Source organism: Copadichromis virginalis, linkage group LG7 (genome assembly GCF_057382275.1).
Source record: "Copadichromis virginalis isolate Kocher_CV1m ecotype Utaka linkage group LG7, C_Virginalis_male_GT1.1, whole genome shotgun sequence".
NCBI lineage: Eukaryota > Metazoa > Chordata > Actinopteri > Cichliformes > Cichlidae > Copadichromis > Copadichromis virginalis.
The window spans coordinates 55,023,456-55,042,126 of record NC_140624.1 but is presented as its reverse complement, the minus strand read 5'-3'; the positions used below and the strand labels follow the sequence as shown (position 1 = coordinate 55,042,126).

The window sequence follows — 18,671 nt, the reverse complement described above, 5'->3', positions numbered from 1 at the left end:
AGGGCTGCACATCTCATCCATAAACACAGTAACATTGTGTTGTGGCTTTAAGCATATTTATGGTAAATTCTTGTTTTTTTCTGATATATCTTTAACTACATTTTCAATTCAGGCTAACAAAAAAACAAAACTGCAAAACAGTAACTCATAATTCCATTTTATTTTCAGTATTACGCAACATTAGAAGTATAAATATCTGTTTTAATATACAACATGTATGACATCCATAGAGCTTTCCTTGGGCAAAATACAAAACTCAAAACACTTTTATTGCACATATTCTAAAAGACAAACCAACATAAGCAAGTTCATCTAATACTAGTTTTGCACAGAGGAGGAAATAAAAGGAAATCTGAAAAGACGAGAAGACAGAGTAGAACGTGACGTGAAGAGACATCGATTACTGCACAAACAAATCATGGTGGCGAGGAGGCAAACCTCGCACGACTAGAAACATTATCTGTAACACAGGACGCAGATTTGGCAAATCAACAATATACAAAATATACATCCATGACGCTTTGTAAACAAACACTGAATGTGCTTTAAAGATTTAAACGTGTGTCGTCACAGGAAAGGAAAACGTGAGTGTTGGGGGAATGAAAAAAAAAAAAACCTAAAGTGAGGGATTCATAAACCGCTCTGCTGCACTCACCCTTTGAACTTAACATTGGTAAAGATTAAGGTGCATTTATTACTATCTCACGATACATTAGCAATACTTTTACAATATCCAATGCAGCTGAACATTAGATTCTTTTAACATTAAAATCTCTGCTGTCAATCTTGGTTTTCACTTTCACTCTTAGACACATACTGTGTGGAACATTTAGATTTAGACCGTGACCTCCGGACAACACGGTGGATCTGGTTTTATACAGCCAGCACAACAGAGCTAATGATGCTAATACTAGTGTCCTAGGCTACTTTGTGGTTTTCATTTAGGGTTTGCAATTTAAAGGCATCTACCATATAGAAAAGTGTGTAAATGGTAGCAAGTGTATGCGGATATACAACAGCCTATATGTGTAGTACCACGGTATTAGCACGCCAACATGAAATTCACATTCATAGCTGAAAAGTTTGTGGTCACTTAGAGTTGATGGGAGCAGTTAAACGTGACATTGTGATCAACTGAATCATCTAAGGGAATATTTGCATATGCATCCAGAAACACGTTTTAGGAAGCTATGGCACATTGCGTAATTAGAGCAGATCATTATCACTTTGAAAGAGCGACCGAATCTAAACAGCTGGTTAAAGGAGCAATACTTTTAGCGAGCTGATTGTCTGGAGCGTCGGCGTGGGGAGGTTTGACTAACGAATTTTCCTCTGAAATCGATGTTGATCCATTTCGTGAGGCAACACAAGATTTCATACAAACTGTGTGTACGACTCATCACAGAACAGCGCAAAGTGGCTCTAATGGCAATCGAAAAAGAAGAAGTGCGTTTACAGCTGAATGAAAGGACTCGAGAAACAGAGTCCAGCTTCATTAAATGATACCTGTAACAGCAAACTGTGCAGCACTTTTCCCCCCCTTTCTTAGAACGACAGTAACGTGACATGTTTCACAGGAAAGTTCTTTTAATCTTTAGACTCAAATCAAACCCACAGCATTTATACTCCAAACATCATTCTAAAGTATTGCTTCTTAGATTGGTGAAACAATTTTTCAGGTTTGCCAACAGATCAGATAGTGTTTGAACAAGACAAAATTATACAAGGTCAGACAGTAATGAGCAGATATGCCATTAATGTTTGTTTAAAAAAAGAAAAGAAAAAAAAAATCCAGCTCAAAGTGACCTCAAACTTTCAAGCAGACATGAACTATGTTATGCAAAGCCATCATAAAATCTTCGCCCGGGTGGAGCTTCTTTATGAAGCATCCAAAACACCAAAACCCTGACAGCAAAGCACTTTAACATGAACCGCTTCAGATCGTGTTTTACTCGCACAAGTGACCTTAACGATAGCGTGGACGTAACCCAGAGACGAGGCCCACGGCTTCTAGAAATCTACTGCTGTGATTACTATGCAGAACTGCTGGTTCATCTTCCTCAAACACAATGTCCCGTATTTTACAATCTTCAGAGCTTAATCAGCCAGTGAACACATCATCAACAAAGACATTCTTGGAGAAACGCTGACAGCCCTCACAGTTTTGTTATATAATGCTACATTTTTTTTTCTGTTTTTAGAAATAGCCCCTCATGCCCTCTCCTCTCTTCAAGTTCATTTTGGAACATGTGAAAACATGTTGAAAGTCACACAGAAGAGGAAACGTTTGATGAGACACACTGCTGTAGCTTACTTTAGACCACACAAGCAGAACATGATACTCTTAATACTTAGCATACAAACATGACACTGCAAAATCTATACATATAATACAAACGACAATCATGTAAGCCCATGTATCCCTGTTTTACAATGGTATCTTATTTACACTATATTGCATAAAAATCAAAAATATATGTACAAGATGCCAGAGGAATGTGAATAAACACCACATCTTGCTTAAAAAAAAAAAAAAAAAAGCAAGTCTGATTTCCCATATATCTAAGGCCCCTTCACTAATTTATGATTTTTAGAATCCTATCGTGATCCTATAGTTACTTTGTTTCAGGTTTTAGGTGAAAAGCACGAGATATAGTGCGTTTCTTTTGTGTACCACTGTACGAAACCCAACATTAAAACAATCTGATCATACTGAACGTTAACAACACAACTGCTCGACAACATTGTGTGGTCTACTGCATTAAAAGACTTCAGATCCTCCGAGTCTAGAAGAAAGAGTGCAATTCAAAACTGCTTATGGCACAGACTCTCGTACATCACGGCCTTTACAGGTGTCCTCCCCGTTGCCCCTTAAACACACTGATTGCACGAAGTGTTCTGCAACGAACAGAAAGAAATCCTCCAAACATTCGATTGACATGAAAGTAAAACTTCAGAAAGGATCGGCAAATGATCGCCTACATTCAAACCTAGAAACATCAACATGTTGTTATGAATAATCTTATTAAACACACACACACATGCACACACACACACGCAGACTTTCCCTCTCTATCAGCTTGTAACAGCTTGCCTGGTCCTCAAATAAACAAAAAAAGAAGGCATGATGATGATTGCACAAATCAATCCCAACTTTTTACTTTATCTGGATTATTTGAAGCAGTCACGTTTTTCTTTTGTTTTTTGAAATCATCACTTTCCTCTTTACTTTTTGTTACTGGAGCTACGCGGTGACTCCTTCAGCTGCTTGCACCTGCTCGTGTCTCTGTCTAAACTGTCTTTAGCTGCAGATGGAGAAGCCCTGGAAGTGTCTCTCTTAGTGTTTTTCTGTGCAGGCGTGACTTCTTGAGCGGTTTCCTTTTTCTTTCTTTCACCCTGCTCCTTCCGGAGAGATGATGCCGGTTTGTCTGGGGTGGTGGTTCTGGTGTCCGGGGGCTTGTGACTGTCCGGTTTGACCACTTCAGACTTGGGAGCATCCTTGGATATCTTGACTGCAGGCTCACAACTGAAGCCTTTGCCTGAGGTGTCTGCGCTGCTCGGTGGTTCTGTTTTCGCTGGAAGTTTAGGCAGCACAGCTGGTGGGTCGGGCTGAGAGGACACATCTGATGGCGGCAGAGGCTCCTTCCTGAGCTGCTGAGATGTAGTGAGAGGCAGGGCGCATTCTTTTGTTTTGGGGTCACGGGGGTCTTTAATAACTGTGGGGTGGTTTTTAGGTGAAGTGTCTTTAGGTTTGGAATCGAGAGTTTGTTTAATTGCTGGAGCTGCAGCAGGCTTCAGAGCTGATGATGTTTTAGGAGGGAGAGATTTCAGCTTCGAGTTCGGGACGTCTTTGACAGCAGCAGAACATTTGGGCTGTATTTCTCGCTGCCTCGTGTCAGCATGAGTGGGCAAGGGCTTCGCTTGCACAGAGTCTTCACTCTTTGCGCCATCGCCGGCGGATACCGGCGAGGCTTCTTTCCGTTTAGCGTCGTGGGTTGCTTGAACGTGTGAAGTCGAGGGGGCAGACTCCTTAGGCAAATCCTTCTCTTTTGAACTTGGACTTCCTTTGACAGCTGGGACGGGAGGAGCTGCGCTCTCTTGTGTTTTTGCTTCCTTCTCTCTCTTCACAGACGTGGGCAGCGTGGGCTGTGGGTCAGGCCTCGACTTGCTTTTGGGACTCGAAACAGTTTCACTTGTAGCTGTTGAACCTGAACTTTTGAGCTTTGCTGAAGGGACCACAGTGTTTTCTTTAACACTGACAACAGACGTGCAAAGTTGTGCATCGGACGATCTGTGTTGTGCTTTTTCAGTCGGACACATCTGTGATGGCTGCTCTGAATCTTTCACAGCCGCTGTATTCTTCGTCTTTGGTGATACGTTAACGTCTTTCTTCTGCAGCGACATGCCACTGTCCTGTACTGCAGCAGCAGACACAGTGTTATGCTTTTTGTTCAGTGTGGCATCTGTAATAATATTCAGTGAAGTGGCCTTGTTTATCGTACAAACTTCTTTCTTCTGCTCCACTTTTGCAGCTGTGGAACTTGCACTGTTTTCCGTCTTGGAGCCCGAGCTGCCTGCATCTCCAACCAGCTTCACAGATGAGCTGACAGATGTTTCACTGTGCTCTGATTTACTATCAGGTAATGCTCCAAACGCTGATGCCGAGACAGAAACTCCTGGTTCTGTATTTGAGGAACAAATGTTTGGCACATTCGCTGGAACATGTACCGATGCAGAGTTGGTCTGCACATTCGCCTCAGAAGCGGGTCGTGAGGTTGTGTCTGAGCTCTGTGCTGCAGTTTTTCTCTTCTCACAGCTCTGAAGTTGACCTGTATCCAAAACTGAGTCTGCACTCTGCTTCAGTGGCCCAGTCAGAGGTTTACTAACAGCTCGAGCCTCCAGTGTTGTAAATGGAGGGGAAGTTTTTAAGTCTACCAAAGAGACTGCTGTCTTGGAGCTGTCAGTATTTTGTGATGTAGTGTCTGGTATCTCTTCCTGCTGCTCCACCTCATCCTCCTGATCTTCGTTGCTCACTTCCCGTATGGAGGGTGTTTTTCCACAGGAGGAGAAGTGGGAGCTGTGTCGAGGGCCTCTGTGCTCATGGCTGGCTTTCATACCGGTCCTTCCTTCTTGTTTAACACTAAAAGTTGAGGGATCTGCTTTGCTGTTTGAGGCCTTCAATGACTCGCCTTGTCTATCCTGTGTTTTCTCACCACTTGCATTGACTTTCATTTCTGTTGCTGAATTATTTGATTGCTCCTTGGAGACAACAATGCTGTTTACAGAAGAAACGGCTTCAGGGCTTAGAGAACAAGTTAGGGGACTCTTCATCTTGTCTGTGGTTTTTGTTTGGGGGATGGTTATTTGCCTTTCAGTAGGGCTCTGAAGTCGTATTGGTGGGTTTACAGAAACTGTGTCACTTGTGTTCTCTGCCATCTTGGACAAACAAGTTTCTGTTTTAGAAACTCTGGGTCCAGAGAGCAGACCAATGTCCAGGGTGCCCTCAAGAGGCTTTAGAGAAGAGACGTGGCGTCCTTCAAGTTTATATTCAGATGATGTTTTTCTAAGCGGAGACTCTGCAGAAGAGATAAGATGGAGTTTCTCCACAGCGCTCTCTCCTCTGCCAGAGAAAAGCTTAGGGGCCAGACCTTCAGGGCTCGAGTGGACGCTTCCCAGTCCGGCCTTCATGTGGTCGTGAGGCATGGCCGTGTCCAGCTGAAGGCTCTTCGATCTCGTAGAACCAAAGTGGAGGTTCTCATGGAGGGTCGAAGTCAACCGACACATGCAGTCTTCTCGTTCTTCGAATGACAACCTCTTCCTGGTGAACTCGATACTGGGAGCTTTGAAGTCCAGTCTGTCTGGCTTCATGCCGTCTTTACCCTGTCGAGAGTGCTGCCATTCTGGGTGACCAGAACACAGAGCCGATCGCAGCGCTCCATCACTTTCACTGCTGCCACCAGAAGGCTCAGCGATGCCTTCACTGACACGTGTGCTCAGCTTTTTATACAGAACGTCTTTAAGAGTTGAACTAGCAGCTTTAGCCTCCAGCGTTCCAGACTCCGGGCTGCTCTGCACTTTGTTTTGGCTTCGGACCAGAAAGCCTTCGTCCCCATCATAAGCACACGGTGCCGATGAATCGGACTCATGCAGAGCATCTTGCTTCTGTAGAGACTCCCTCCTCTCTGACCACTCCTGTCGTTTCACAACCATCTTGGACTTCAGTTTTTCCTTGTCGAGCTCTTCTATAGACTCCTGCCGGCCCATCTTACGGCTGATTGGCCTTTTTAGGCAGCCCTGCTCGACAGGCCGTAAACGAGTGATTGTCAGTGGCTCACAGGCTGCTTCATCCACACTCTGCAGGCCGGTGAAATCGCGCTCTCCTGTCCTCACGTCCTCGTCCTGCACCTCTTCTTGGGTCACTTCTAAGCTGCGTTTTCTTGGGCACAGGTGCTTCTTTTCCCCTGTGTAAGAAGGAGACAGCTTTTCTTCAGACTGAACACGCTTTAGGAGAGGTGAGCGAGGCGGTTCAGCACTCTTGGGGCGGACAATGTGTCTCACAATTGTGGGTGGGGAATGAATCTTGGCTGGAAAAGCCTGGGTTGTTTTGGAAATGGCGACAGAGTGTCCACTGAGAAGGGGAGGGGGTGAGCGCTGGGGAGATGTTGGCTGGGGGGTAGGTGAAGGCGTGCGAGCCAGTGGAGAGAGGGGAATGCTACTGGCAGACTTGCGTCGACCCTGACGAAGCCTCTGACCTGGCAGTTTGGGGCCGAGGCCATGCAGGGTGCTGGGCCGAATGTGGCCTGAGCCAGCAGGGGAGTTGGGAGCACTGGAGCTGGGAGAGCTGCTCTGGGATGAGTTGCCACCTGAAATATATAAGCACAAAACACCCAAAGGATATTAGAGGATAAACATTAAGTAACATTCAAGCTGTTATCAAAAATGAGTTCAAATCTCCACCTGACTGGGTGAAATCTGGTGCAGGGCGGAAGGCGGCAGTAGGGGAACGAGGGGAGAGACTGTGGGTAGGGGAGCCGGGGAGACTCTCACCAGATGACAGCGAGTGGTTCAGGGAGGAAAAGCTGCGACTCGTATGCAGAAGAGGAGAAGGCTGCATGGCAAAGCGTCTGAAAAGGGAGCGGCGCCTGTGAAAAGAAAAGTGAGATGACGAAGTGTTAAATTCACAGTTTACAATGGACACCACAGGCTGCTGCTTTCTTACTATTTACATGTGTAACTGCTCTGCACAGTGCCAGGTACTCTTAACTGTTAAAGATGGAAAACAACCCACTGAATCTGTAGGATCGTCAGATTTTCAATGATTCCCTCAGTGCCATCTGTCTGCCCTCTAGAGGCCTACAGGAAATAGAGTAATGACTGCACACAGGAAATTGGATCACTCACCTCTTTTCTGAAGAACGATTAGGCTGCAGAAACAAAACTGCAGTTCCCACGCTTACAGAAACAAGTATCAGGGCAGGAATACGACCTTGTGGTCTTCAATAACTTATCAGGATATGCAGAACCTAGTGAAGCTGAACTATAACTGAGCTAGTGCTTGTAACTTACTTACGAAATTCCACATTGTGTGTGGATGGTTAGCTTTTTAAAAATGTACCAAATTGTCTTAGAGGAGGAAATGCAGCAGTTTAAATAAAACTCAGCAACTCAGATTTATTGAAACCTCCCTAACCAAAACAAAAAATCATTTAATAATGGGCCATAATGTTCCATCGAAGCACAGCAGCTGGTTGTCTCAGTCTCCCTTAAATAAAGGGGGTTAAGAAACAAATGATCCAAAGGTAATTTAAGGACTTATTTGTACCTTTCTGGGGTCTTCTCCTTCTTGGGCTTTTTGCCACATCGGACCATCTTGCTCCTGTAGCTGTTCCTTCTGGCAGGACCAGTTTTTATTGAAGTATTTTCAAAGGGGGTTGTAGAGATGGCCACTTTGCTGCCACTCTGAAAAAGAAAAAGAAAAACACTTGATGTTGGGAAGAGGATAGATTTTTTTTTTTTTAAAAATCAGAACAAACATTTATATCTATATTAGTGGAATTTACCTAAACCCTTTTATGATTTAAATATCTTCCAACTAAAACGACTGTAGTCGCGCTCCAGTAAATCATTAGAGCTGAATTTTCTGCACTCACTTTTAAAAAAATGGAAACAACATCAATTTCAGTAGCACTTACTCCTCAACCTAAATAGATTATTCAGTTTATTCTAATTGAAATTACATCAAACGCAATGAATATCAGAACTATTAAATATTTTAACAGTAGCTGTTTAGAGATGAACACACATTGTGCGTTACCTTGAGCAGGAGCTCCACCACTTCGGTATGGACAAGACCGTGAACCGGTTCTCCGTTCACATGAGTAATGAGGTCTCCAGCTTTGAGTCCTGCTTTATGTGCAGGCCCACCATCTTCTACGTTCTGATCAACATAAAAAGGTATTGATTCATTATCATCCTTTTGTGTTAAAAGCATTTGAATCATTTAAAACTGCTTTTAAAGCTGTGTTTTAGAACATTTTGTTCAGACAAAAGAGAAAAATGCTGTTGCACGCATCGTTTTCAGTGGCCAGCAGAGGGCGACACCTGTAGTTATCAAGAGACTTTCAATTGCATCAAGTTAAAACATAAGCACACAAACTTCACAGTTCCCTGACTTCTGGTTGCATCTGTAAATTATTTTCACCGCTGTTTATTAAAATTTGGAATAAAAGCAAGTCTATGTGATGCCTTCAGTTTTAACTGCTGGGGGAAAAAAAATCCCATTAATGGACTAATATTATGTTAGGATGGTGCAGTTTTTAATTTTCATAATAAATAATTTATTACAAACAAACAAAACAAAATCATACATCTGCTATCATAGTCCTGTGGTCATTCAACAGGGTTTGTTTAAAGAAAAAATGCTTAAAGGCCTTACCCAGACCATGTGATAGACTGTGTAGATGTCACTGTCACAAGCGTACACCCGGATTGCCCTCAGCGTGAAACCAAACTTCTTCCCAGAACTGTGGATCACGACGGGCTGCCGTGGGTTAGAGGGACAGAGGGAGGAGTCTCGGCTCGGAGAGGAGTCTCTTGAGGAAGGGTCTGAGGAGAGGGAGTAAGGAGAAAGGGGACTGGCCAGCGGTGATGCTCCAAAGATATCTGGAAAAATAAGAGTTGACCAACGTCTGAGTTCTTAAATTTTTTCCAAAATCAATCAGAGTATAACGTGCCCTGAAGTCATCACCGAGGTATTGCCGTAAAAGCTTTTGAGCCAGGATTAATTCTGCTGCAGCTGTGGGTGAAACTAATACGATTTTCTCTCCCTGCAGTGAAGACCCTCGCTCTGACCATGCCTGATTATTTTCCTTGTTAGCAGCTTGTGCTCAGGTTTTTGCTCACAGCCTCTTTTTAACATGGAACTTGAGGCATGCTGGGCCAATTATGACAGCTTCACAGTGAACTTTCATCTTTTTCAGATTATTTTTAAAGTCCATTGCTTTTACTGTTATCCTTAACATGTTATTGCTCCCACATGCGTCAACAATGTAGCTTACAAAATTTTGAGGCAACATCAGCATGGTAATATGTGTGTGTTTTGTTTTTTTGTTTTGTTTTTAACTTACCTCCAGGGATCATAAGGGAAAGGGCACCAGTTGACACAGACTTTGGGACTTTTGGCACGGCTCCGCTCTTCTCTACAGCACTCTCAGGTCGCAGAGAGGTCGACGGAGGTCCGTGGTCAGCAGAGGTGTGACTGGTGCTGTCAGGGCTCTCCACACCCTCTCCCCTGGGTGTCAGCTGGTCCAAATGTTCTGAGAAACTCCCTTTTTTTATGGATGGAATGAAGCAAACAGTTATTCTTCCCATAGAAATAACATGAATTAATAATAAATAATGAATAAACGTGCAAATTATACATTTAGGCCAACTGCACATCAATTACTTTTTTTTGGTCAAACGTCTGCACTTAGAGCCTGAATTCTTTCTAATGGCCAGCAGGGGGCAACTGACGTGGTTGAAAAACAATCAGTTGCACTGAGCTCAATTTAACACAGCACAATGTTCCCAATAAAACAAGCAAGAACATTCAATCATATGTTTTTGTTGTTTCCAGAGAACTGCACCTTAATGATGTTACAAAGTACAAACCAAGCACATGTACGGAAAGGTGTGTAATTCTAAAGACTGCGGCTCGTACCAGAGAGCGTGGCCCCGCTGTGCGTGCTGCCCGGAGTGGCAGCTTCAGGCTCGTCCTGTGGAAACTCCCCGATGGAGAACGAGGCTTTGCTGGGATCACCGATGCCTGATGTCTCATCCCCTTCGCTTTCAGCTGAGATGGCAAACTTTGGTAGCAAACTGGGGCGAGGACCCTGATTCATACTGTCTGTGTCTGTCGAGGACAGCGAGGGTCTGGATAAAACAACAGATTTGCGTTAGATGAGTTTTGTAACTGTCAAATGACTAAAAAATATTTTGAGTCTTCATGAGAGAGCAAAAGCTTGTAAAGGTGATGAACACCCTAGACTTCTCAGAATGAGGGACAGCAGGAACAGTATGATTCAATTTATAAAGTGTTATTTTTACACCACTGCCATTACTGAGTTGAGCTTAACAAGGTTGATCCTCTTTAACTTGGAATGGATTTTTACATAAATATCAGATGCAATCAAGAAGCTCCTGGAATGCACCTAAAATGTGTGTCAAACACTTCACCTGATCACTGAAAATTCAGCAACCTAATCACTTGCACTGTGCAAGTTTGCCACTGCCCTCAAATTTGCACATGAAGCAAACATCAACTTTTTCTTTAAACTGAGCCAAATTTAGCGCGCAAGACCAAAGCTGCTGATCATAGCTGCGTCTTCAGCTACAGATTTTTAACATGTTTCAACCCCGAATATGCAGAAAGTGCTGAATTTATCCCCAAGGCTGAGACAGTCAAGTTTTACTTCAACTCTGCGAAGAAAATGAAGCAGAAATGGACACTCCTGGACTGTGGAGTGTGCCAGCACCCCATCATGTGCACACTCAAAAAACACCATCGTCGCTCACCATCTGGATGAGCCAATAGACTTGCCTGCTTGCTACTTTATCAGCTTCCTAAAACGCAAACACTGTTTTTTTGACATGCTGAAGATTCTGCATGGGGACCAGTGCAAGCTTACATTAAAGGAATTCTACATATATCTAAAAAGAGTCCAGACGTGCAAGAGAAGATGATCTGGAATGGGAGACAAGTTAAACAAGGTAAGTTTTTTTTAGTCTCCGTCTTTATCACATCTTGTAGTTTGGTACTTAAATACTTCAACCACTTCCACTGCAGTTTTTCTATGTTCTACAAACTGCAGCCACCTCACCTCAAACCAAAAAACCATGACAATTGCGTTACAATCCTTCCAGTATGTGTTTAGTATGCCAGCACAATCATCATCCAATGAACTGCTCACTTAATGTGTGCTCAGTCTATATAATGGTCAGGTGTAGCAATTAATGAACTCTGGTAATCGTTTTTGATTTAGAGATGGAGGTGTTCATACGCTTCAGCGAAGTCTGGCGTCCAGCTGAGAGAGTCCACAGTCAGCGGGCTCTCGGTCTTCTTCTCCTCAGTCTCTCCCTTCTCCTCCAGATGCCCACGGGACAAATCCAGACTGCTGTAAACCTGATAGCCACACAGCGACAATGACTCACTTTGTTACATGTAAGCTACAAAATGTGAACAGAGGTTTAAAAATAAAAGAGCCAAAAAGGTTTAGAAAGAAAATCTATCACATTCGGTACAGATACTGGGTAACCTCGTGACCTTTATTTTATATTTGTCTGTGCTATGCAGACTTCATTGTGTCCAACAAGCATCGAGAAGGTTCAGTATAGCTGAACGCTTCCTCTGAGACACCCTGCTGCTTTCTGAGACACACTGTAATGCTTTGTTTTGATGTGAGGAGAGCACACTGCAATGCAGCACAGCAATGACTCCCAGCTTGTCTGTATTGTGTACTGTGTCACACATTACTACCAAGAAAAATAAATCTCATTTGCAAGTGGAAAATGTATGCAAAGCTGAAATCTACGTTTGACACTATGGAGATAAAGGAAGAGCAGGAGGGAGGCTGTGTTTTCAAGACACACATTTCCATATGAAATGGCAGCCGCTCGTGTTTTTCCCCCTCCCATGAGAATGGGATCGGGACAGATGAGGGCTCGAGCTCATTTATATTGCTAACGTCTTTGGCAGTAATGATGATGACACTGGAACAATGTGAGGAGGGAGATTAAGGACATACCTTAGAGAATCTGTGAGAACAAGAGGAAAACTGCCGCAGGTCCACATTGAAGTCTTCATCATTTGTGTCCTCTTCCTCTGTCTCCAGATGATGGTATCTCTCAGAGCGAGCTGTGAAAGAGGAGAGAATTATATTTTATAAATTGCATTATTACAGGTTATTCTTATTACAGTGCAAAAAGATGACCCAAGTAGAAAAAGAGTATAATGACTAAGAAATGCAAGTGTTTTCACTGCTTTTAATTAGAGGCAGAGTCGCTGCTCTGCTGCAGACATACTTCATATGTAACAAAGTATTAAATTAGGCTGTTCAAAATGCCAATGTCAATTTTAATGAAAGATGTACTGTAATAGGACAGTTTTGTTAATAAAAGTGTAAAAAAAAAATAAAACCTAAACTGGAATTAAAACTAACTGTGTTGTCCTTAGAGAGTTTTAGTGAAAACAGCATTTTAATAATGCAAAGTTTACTTTAACAGCATCTGGAGGAAAGTCATGATCTCAGATGGGATGCAAGGATGAAGCAGAATTTTGTCAGATTTGCTAAACTGGCATTTCTGGTTGTAATTGGATTGTTCACTTCTTCAGTAACACAAAGAAATGGAAAACTCAGCAGCAGACAGCTGTTGAAACATTTTGGACACCAGGCTACTTGATCGCAATGCTGCCACGTAATTCTGAGCAGGCTGTTTATCATTATTATGAGTATTTGCACTTCAGTGTTGTATTCTTAGTTACACCTCATATGTGGTGCATGGCTCCACAAAATACAAAGAAAGAATTAACACAAATATGTACACACAACTTTGTTTACAGCACATTTTCGCTCTGTTGTATTCAGGCACACAAGATTCTGCAGCTGAAATTGTACTACTGTATATTTATTGTATTTTATCTTTCCATTACATATTAGTCAAATAGATTAAAATAACTATTTATTTTTAAAGCTGCTGATGCTCCATAGTTATGACAGCATACATGCAAATTTCATATGTGAGCAACAAAATATTGCTAACATATTTACAGCTCACACTGCAGTCTCAAATACAGTTCTGGTTGTTTCTTTGACAGCAGTGGTTGAAATCTTGCTGCACAGCTGAGATGTGCGAGCAGCAGCGTGCTCACCAGGAATAATGCTCTACAGTTTCAAAAAACACATTTTTTCCTGACAACAAATATTTATGTAGTCTCCCGCTGTGTTTGGAGGAGAGACACAGAGAAATACAGAGTATGACCCAACAAACACCATCCCCACAGTGAAGCATGGAGGTGGAAACACTATGCTTTGGGGATTTTTTTTTCTGCTAAGGGTACTGGACAACTTCACCGCACTGAGGGGCCAGTGGGCGAGGCCACGTACCCAAAACAAAGCACCAAAGCAAAAAAGGAGTTGCTAAGAAGAAGTAGCACGTTAAGGTGATGGAGTGGCCGCGCCAGTCTCCAGCCCTCAGTTGTTTGAGTTGCTAAGCAGCAGCCAAGGAGTTTCTGTAAAGAGGAGTGGGCCAAAATCCTAAAGTGTGCATAAACCTGGTGACCAACTACAAGAAACATCTTACCGCTGTGCTTGCTAACAGGAGTTTCTCCACCAAGTTCTGAGTTGATTTTTGCTCAGGGATCAAATACTGATTTCACTCAGTGGACATGACATCACTTCATAACGTTTATGTAATATGCTTTTCATGGATTTTTGGTTCATATTCTCTCTCTCCCCATTAAAATGAAATTACCATAAAAATAGAGATTGCTTACTTCCAAAGAAATGAACAAATTTACAAATCCAGCATGCGATCAAATAATCATTTCCCCCACTGTATGTTGTTGAAATCGCATGAAAAAGAATTAAAATTAGCTGCTACTAGGTCCTGTTTACACTCCAAACATGAATGAACAATCAGCTATCAGTTATCAATCACAAAGAATAAGTGTTTTTATGAGGTCGTTTGATAACTTACTGTCGAAGTAACTCGTGTCGTCCTCGGACTCCAGCTGAGGGATGAACTCAGCCTTCTGCCTCAACAGGCCGTTCCAGTCTAGGTTGTGAAAAAACTGATGCTGCTTCACTTCGGCCGCTCCACCTGCAGGTCGGATAAATATGGAACAATGTGAAAATTGCTTGTGGAGAAAGCACACGCACAAATCACTCGACACTGAATGGTTCAAACACAGGAACAGAAGAAATGCTTACGGTGTGTTTCTCTTTTCCCTAGTGGCTACAGGACAAATCGCTATCATGACCATAAATTATGCAGAACAATTTCCTGCCTGTGACCTTTAGTGAAATAGCAGGAGACTTTGTGAATGGCAGCCCGCTGAGGGGAGATCTAGATGCCTAAGTAGATCCGGATGTCTCCAGACCAAGCTGGTTGTGTGCATTGCACTGATTAAAGGCCTTTGTCCAGGGTCATGGTCACTTTTACAGTCTGCAGATCTACACACTCAAAGTCCCTGATTGTGCATGAAGCTAGATTCATGGACTGGTGGGAAATAATTGCAATTGATCAGGAGGAAGAGGTGAGTAGGCCACAGGATAAACTGCTCCGCTGGTGGATGACCTCAATTTCTTCCCCAGTGACTTGGAATAATGAGCCGTGCTGAGGTAGCACATGAGGATTTATAGCGGCCTGTTGTGCATGCCTAGTTCTCACCCAGTCCCTGACTGCTCCACATATGAGAAGGTCTTCACTCTTTGTGTTTGTACCTGTGCCCAGCCTTTCCAGGGGATTCTGTCTCAGCAGCAAGGTGATGAGCTCCTGAGCGTCAGGAGGTGGAGCCTCATCCCCATCTGGCCAGTTGATCTCATCTAGAACCAGAAACAGTGTTATAGAATGACTTTACGTACGTACCTTATAGATTTTATTTCACTGACAGACACTAAAACTAGATGTCATCTAGTCAGATAATGCCTCTAACGGCTATCTGACAATACACTAGAGCAGGGATGTCAAACTCATGTTACATCCTGGGCCTCATACAGGCCACTTTGAACTTAAGTGGGTTGGTCCAGTAAAACTACAAATGTGTAAAATTACAGAAGAATTTCTGGTTGTTCGTTGTTTTCACAAATTCACAGAAAATATCTTTTTTCTTCTGTGAACCAACTGTGGGGGGAAAATGCTGTAGTAGTAGTAAAAATACATTTAAACCAAAAAAGGAACTATTGCTTAATTAGTTTTTTGTAACAAAACATGTAAGTCAAATTTTATGGCTCATATAGATTTGATACATTTATTAGTCATAAATGAAAAACTATCCAAACCGATTTGAACCGATTTGAACAAAGTAACTGAATAGTAACTTGGAAAAATACACAAAAAACAAACAGACAAACCAAAAAAAACCTTTTTTCATAGCACTATGCACATGAAAAACTGGGAATGTTGAAGACAGCCGCCCTTCATTGAAGCTGATTCATTAATCAGCTATTATCTCAATAAATATGTGTCTATAGGATTTTATAGTTTGAAAAAATCCCAAAAATGACTTTAGCCTAATACTAAACCACTTTGTTCTCAAAGGTATTTTGAAATGAGCTCTTACAAATCAAAGCTCTATTGTGTGTAATGTTAAACAATAATAACTGAAAAAACAAGCAGCGAACAGAGCAGAGCTGTGTGCTTCATGCTGATTGTCTGCTATGTTCTCTCTGTACCCCATTCTAAGGAAATTTGGGTGTAAGCTATGAATACGTATGTGCAGCCGCAGGCCACCGTGGCATGGTTTCAGTGTATTCGGGGCTTTCTAATTAACAGTCACACACAGGACATTGGTACAGTTTGTTTACGAGTGTACCAAATCAGTCACTGCACGCCACTCATTTCCATGGCACAGACAGAAGCTTTTATCCAACATGCCACACGCTGCTGACAAGCTGAAAGCTCGTATTTTTCAAGAAGATTTTCTCTGCTCTGTCACAATGACACTATGAGGGAATAAAGTGACAAAGTATAAATCACAATAATAAACTTCATTTGGGAACTAAAGCGAGCTAAAGGCACTTACTGCCATCTGTTTGCTGCTAGCCTTCAGGGAAATCTCGGTCTTCAAAAAATTGGAAATTATGCACAACTCATTCAATGTGGTCACTATATGAATGTTTAATTCATATTTGATGTAGCCTGTGAATTCCCCTGATGTGCAGGATAGCATCTAAATGCCAGATGTGGTCAAATCTCACCTTTAATCGCCTTAATTAGCAGAAAATATGACTTGTAACATTTTAGGTATTTAATAAACTTACATAAACAAATAAGAAAATAAATGAACTTTGTATTTTTTAGGATGCTGGAACACAGTACTGTGTAATAAAAAACTTAAGCCAACCCTTATTTTTCTGTATTTTGCTTCCAAAGAAACAGACTTTATTGTAACTGTTTTCAAGTGTAGTTAAGTGTTTCTTTGGATATTGGCTGCTTTTTCACTCATTTTCAGCTCAGGTGCCTGACGATTTTCAGGAGAGTGTTTTTACCACTTAAACAGATAACAGATAATATTTTTTCACCAGCAAGATAATTTCCAGGGAGCCAAAAACTTGTAAATCTCAGGCACGGTGTGCAGTTTGTCCTTGAATCTTTAGTCTGAAAGTCAAGTCCTTAAAAAATAGGAAAGACATCCAGCAAAGACCTGACCTTCATCTAATACAGCAGTCCCCAACCCCCGGGCCTCGGACCGGTACCGGTCTGTGAGTCGTTTGGTACCGGGCCGCAAGAGTTGAGGCTCAGGTGTGAAATGTATAGTTTTCAGGGTTTTTATCGGTTTTCAGCGTTATTTTGTTATCGTTCACTCGGTTTTCCTGGGTCTTTTCACGTGTGTTATGAATAAATTCTCTTTTTTTCGGTACCGGTACTAGTTTTATTTTGTTGTATTTATCCACGACACCTTAAAGGCCGGTCCATGAAAATATTGTCGGGCATAAACCGGTCCGTGGCGCAAAAAAGGTTGGAGACCGCTGATCTAATAGATGGCTGTCAAGAAGTTATTCATAAGGAAAGGAAACATGTAGAAAGGGTTCCAATTAATTACACAGGTATCTCATTTTGACAGTTGCTGTTTTCAGGTATGTAAATTCAAATATTTTGAGCACGACTGAGATATCTCAGTAACTATTTAATGTAAGTCTAAGATTTGCTTTAATTATCAAATTGAAAAAGGAGGTGTTGTTAACACTGACCACTGATGACCTGTCCAAAAAGCTCCTCCGGTGTGTCTCCAAAGAAAGGCACACACCCCACAAGAAACTCATACAGGATGATGCCCATAGCCCACCAGTCCACTGGCTTCCCATAGCCTTGTCTCAGGATCACCTCTGGAGCGATATACTCTGGGGTGCCGCATACCTGTACAGCAGAAAACAAAAAGGATTCTAAATATGGTGAGCTTTGAGAAAGTGTACATCTGTAAAGCTCAACAACATTTACCTGCTTATCAGAGAACTCCCTGGCATCCTTCTCTATGTGTCCCTCGTACAGGTTGGTGGTCATGTTCATCAGCCCGACTTTGGAAAGACCAAAATCTGTCAGCTTAATGTGCCCCATTGAGGTCACCAGCAGACTAAAAGATAAACCAAGTTGGACAAAGTTTAATTATAGTAAAATGATAAATGCAGTCAGTTGTTCTGCGATTTTTGTTACAATGTTGTTTTTATGAAGGGAAAAAAAACAAAAAACGTAAAGCATGACTCTGACATTTTTCTTCCTTTTCACAAAAGAAATTGCTGTTTCCATGCCAATATGTGTAAACAAAAAAATTAAAATTGCTCAGTTCAATCTTTAATGTTATTGAACAAACACAAAGGTGGCTGAGGTAAAAAAAAAAGAAGACATTTCTATTATTTTTAGACATATTATGAAGTACAGTTAGGGCTGTGCAATATGACGAAATATATCGCATGATGATGTGAAAACATCTGTCGTTTCAAATTATACATTATCGTTTGTTTCATGGTGTCGCAAAATACACCGTTTACGGCAATATTTTTTCCATCTGGGCACAGAGAATACCAGCATAGCCAGTGAAAATGTGGCAGGACCAGGTAGCTCCAAACAGAACCAGGACCAGTCAAAACAAATTGAGGACCTTATACCTAAACGAGGGGCTACCTCTGTAGCATGGACATGGTTTGGAGTATGGAGAGAGTTTACGGATGCAAAAGAGCTGCCAGGTGCTAAAATATAAACCTTAGACTCAAATGTTAGAACTGGCTTTTTCCCGCAGCAGTTCCAGGTACACAGATGGAACCTTTGGTCATATCGCACAACCCTTAAGTACAGTTATTTAATTTCACTTAAATATAGCAAATATGGCTTCCCTTTTAAGCATCCAACAAATCCAGAGCAAAATCAGAACACATTTGGTGTTCTGTCTTGGTCAAATGATTCATTAATCCAATATT

At 42.0% G+C, this 18,671-nt stretch overlaps 1 protein-coding gene across 5 annotated transcripts in view; it reads right to left on the bottom strand.

Moving 5' to 3' along the window:
- Positions 1-141: 141 nt before the first annotated feature.
- The window catches only part of mast4 (microtubule associated serine/threonine kinase family member 4), a 99,973-nt gene continuing 81,443 nt past the window's right edge, over positions 142-18,671 (bottom strand). For all 5 annotated transcript variants that reach the window (XM_085464255.1, XM_085464256.1, XM_085464257.1 and 2 more), the window contains 13 exons: positions 17,698-17,830; positions 17,451-17,616; positions 14,982-15,083; positions 14,236-14,358; positions 12,285-12,394; positions 11,541-11,662; positions 10,202-10,413; positions 9,627-9,827; positions 8,936-9,162; positions 8,315-8,437; positions 7,823-7,959; positions 6,958-7,142; positions 142-6,863 (listed from right to left, as the gene is read on the bottom strand). In XM_085464255.1, the coding sequence (XP_085320381.1) occupies positions 3,226-6,863; positions 6,958-7,142; positions 7,823-7,959; positions 8,315-8,437; positions 8,936-9,162; positions 9,627-9,827; positions 10,202-10,413; positions 11,541-11,662; positions 12,285-12,394; positions 14,236-14,358; positions 14,982-15,083; positions 17,451-17,616; positions 17,698-17,830 (5,479 nt within the window). In that variant the 3' untranslated portion in view covers positions 142-3,225. The remainder of the gene's footprint in view (positions 6,864-6,957; positions 7,143-7,822; positions 7,960-8,314; positions 8,438-8,935; positions 9,163-9,626; positions 9,828-10,201; positions 10,414-11,540; positions 11,663-12,284; positions 12,395-14,235; positions 14,359-14,981; positions 15,084-17,450; positions 17,617-17,697; positions 17,831-18,671) is intronic.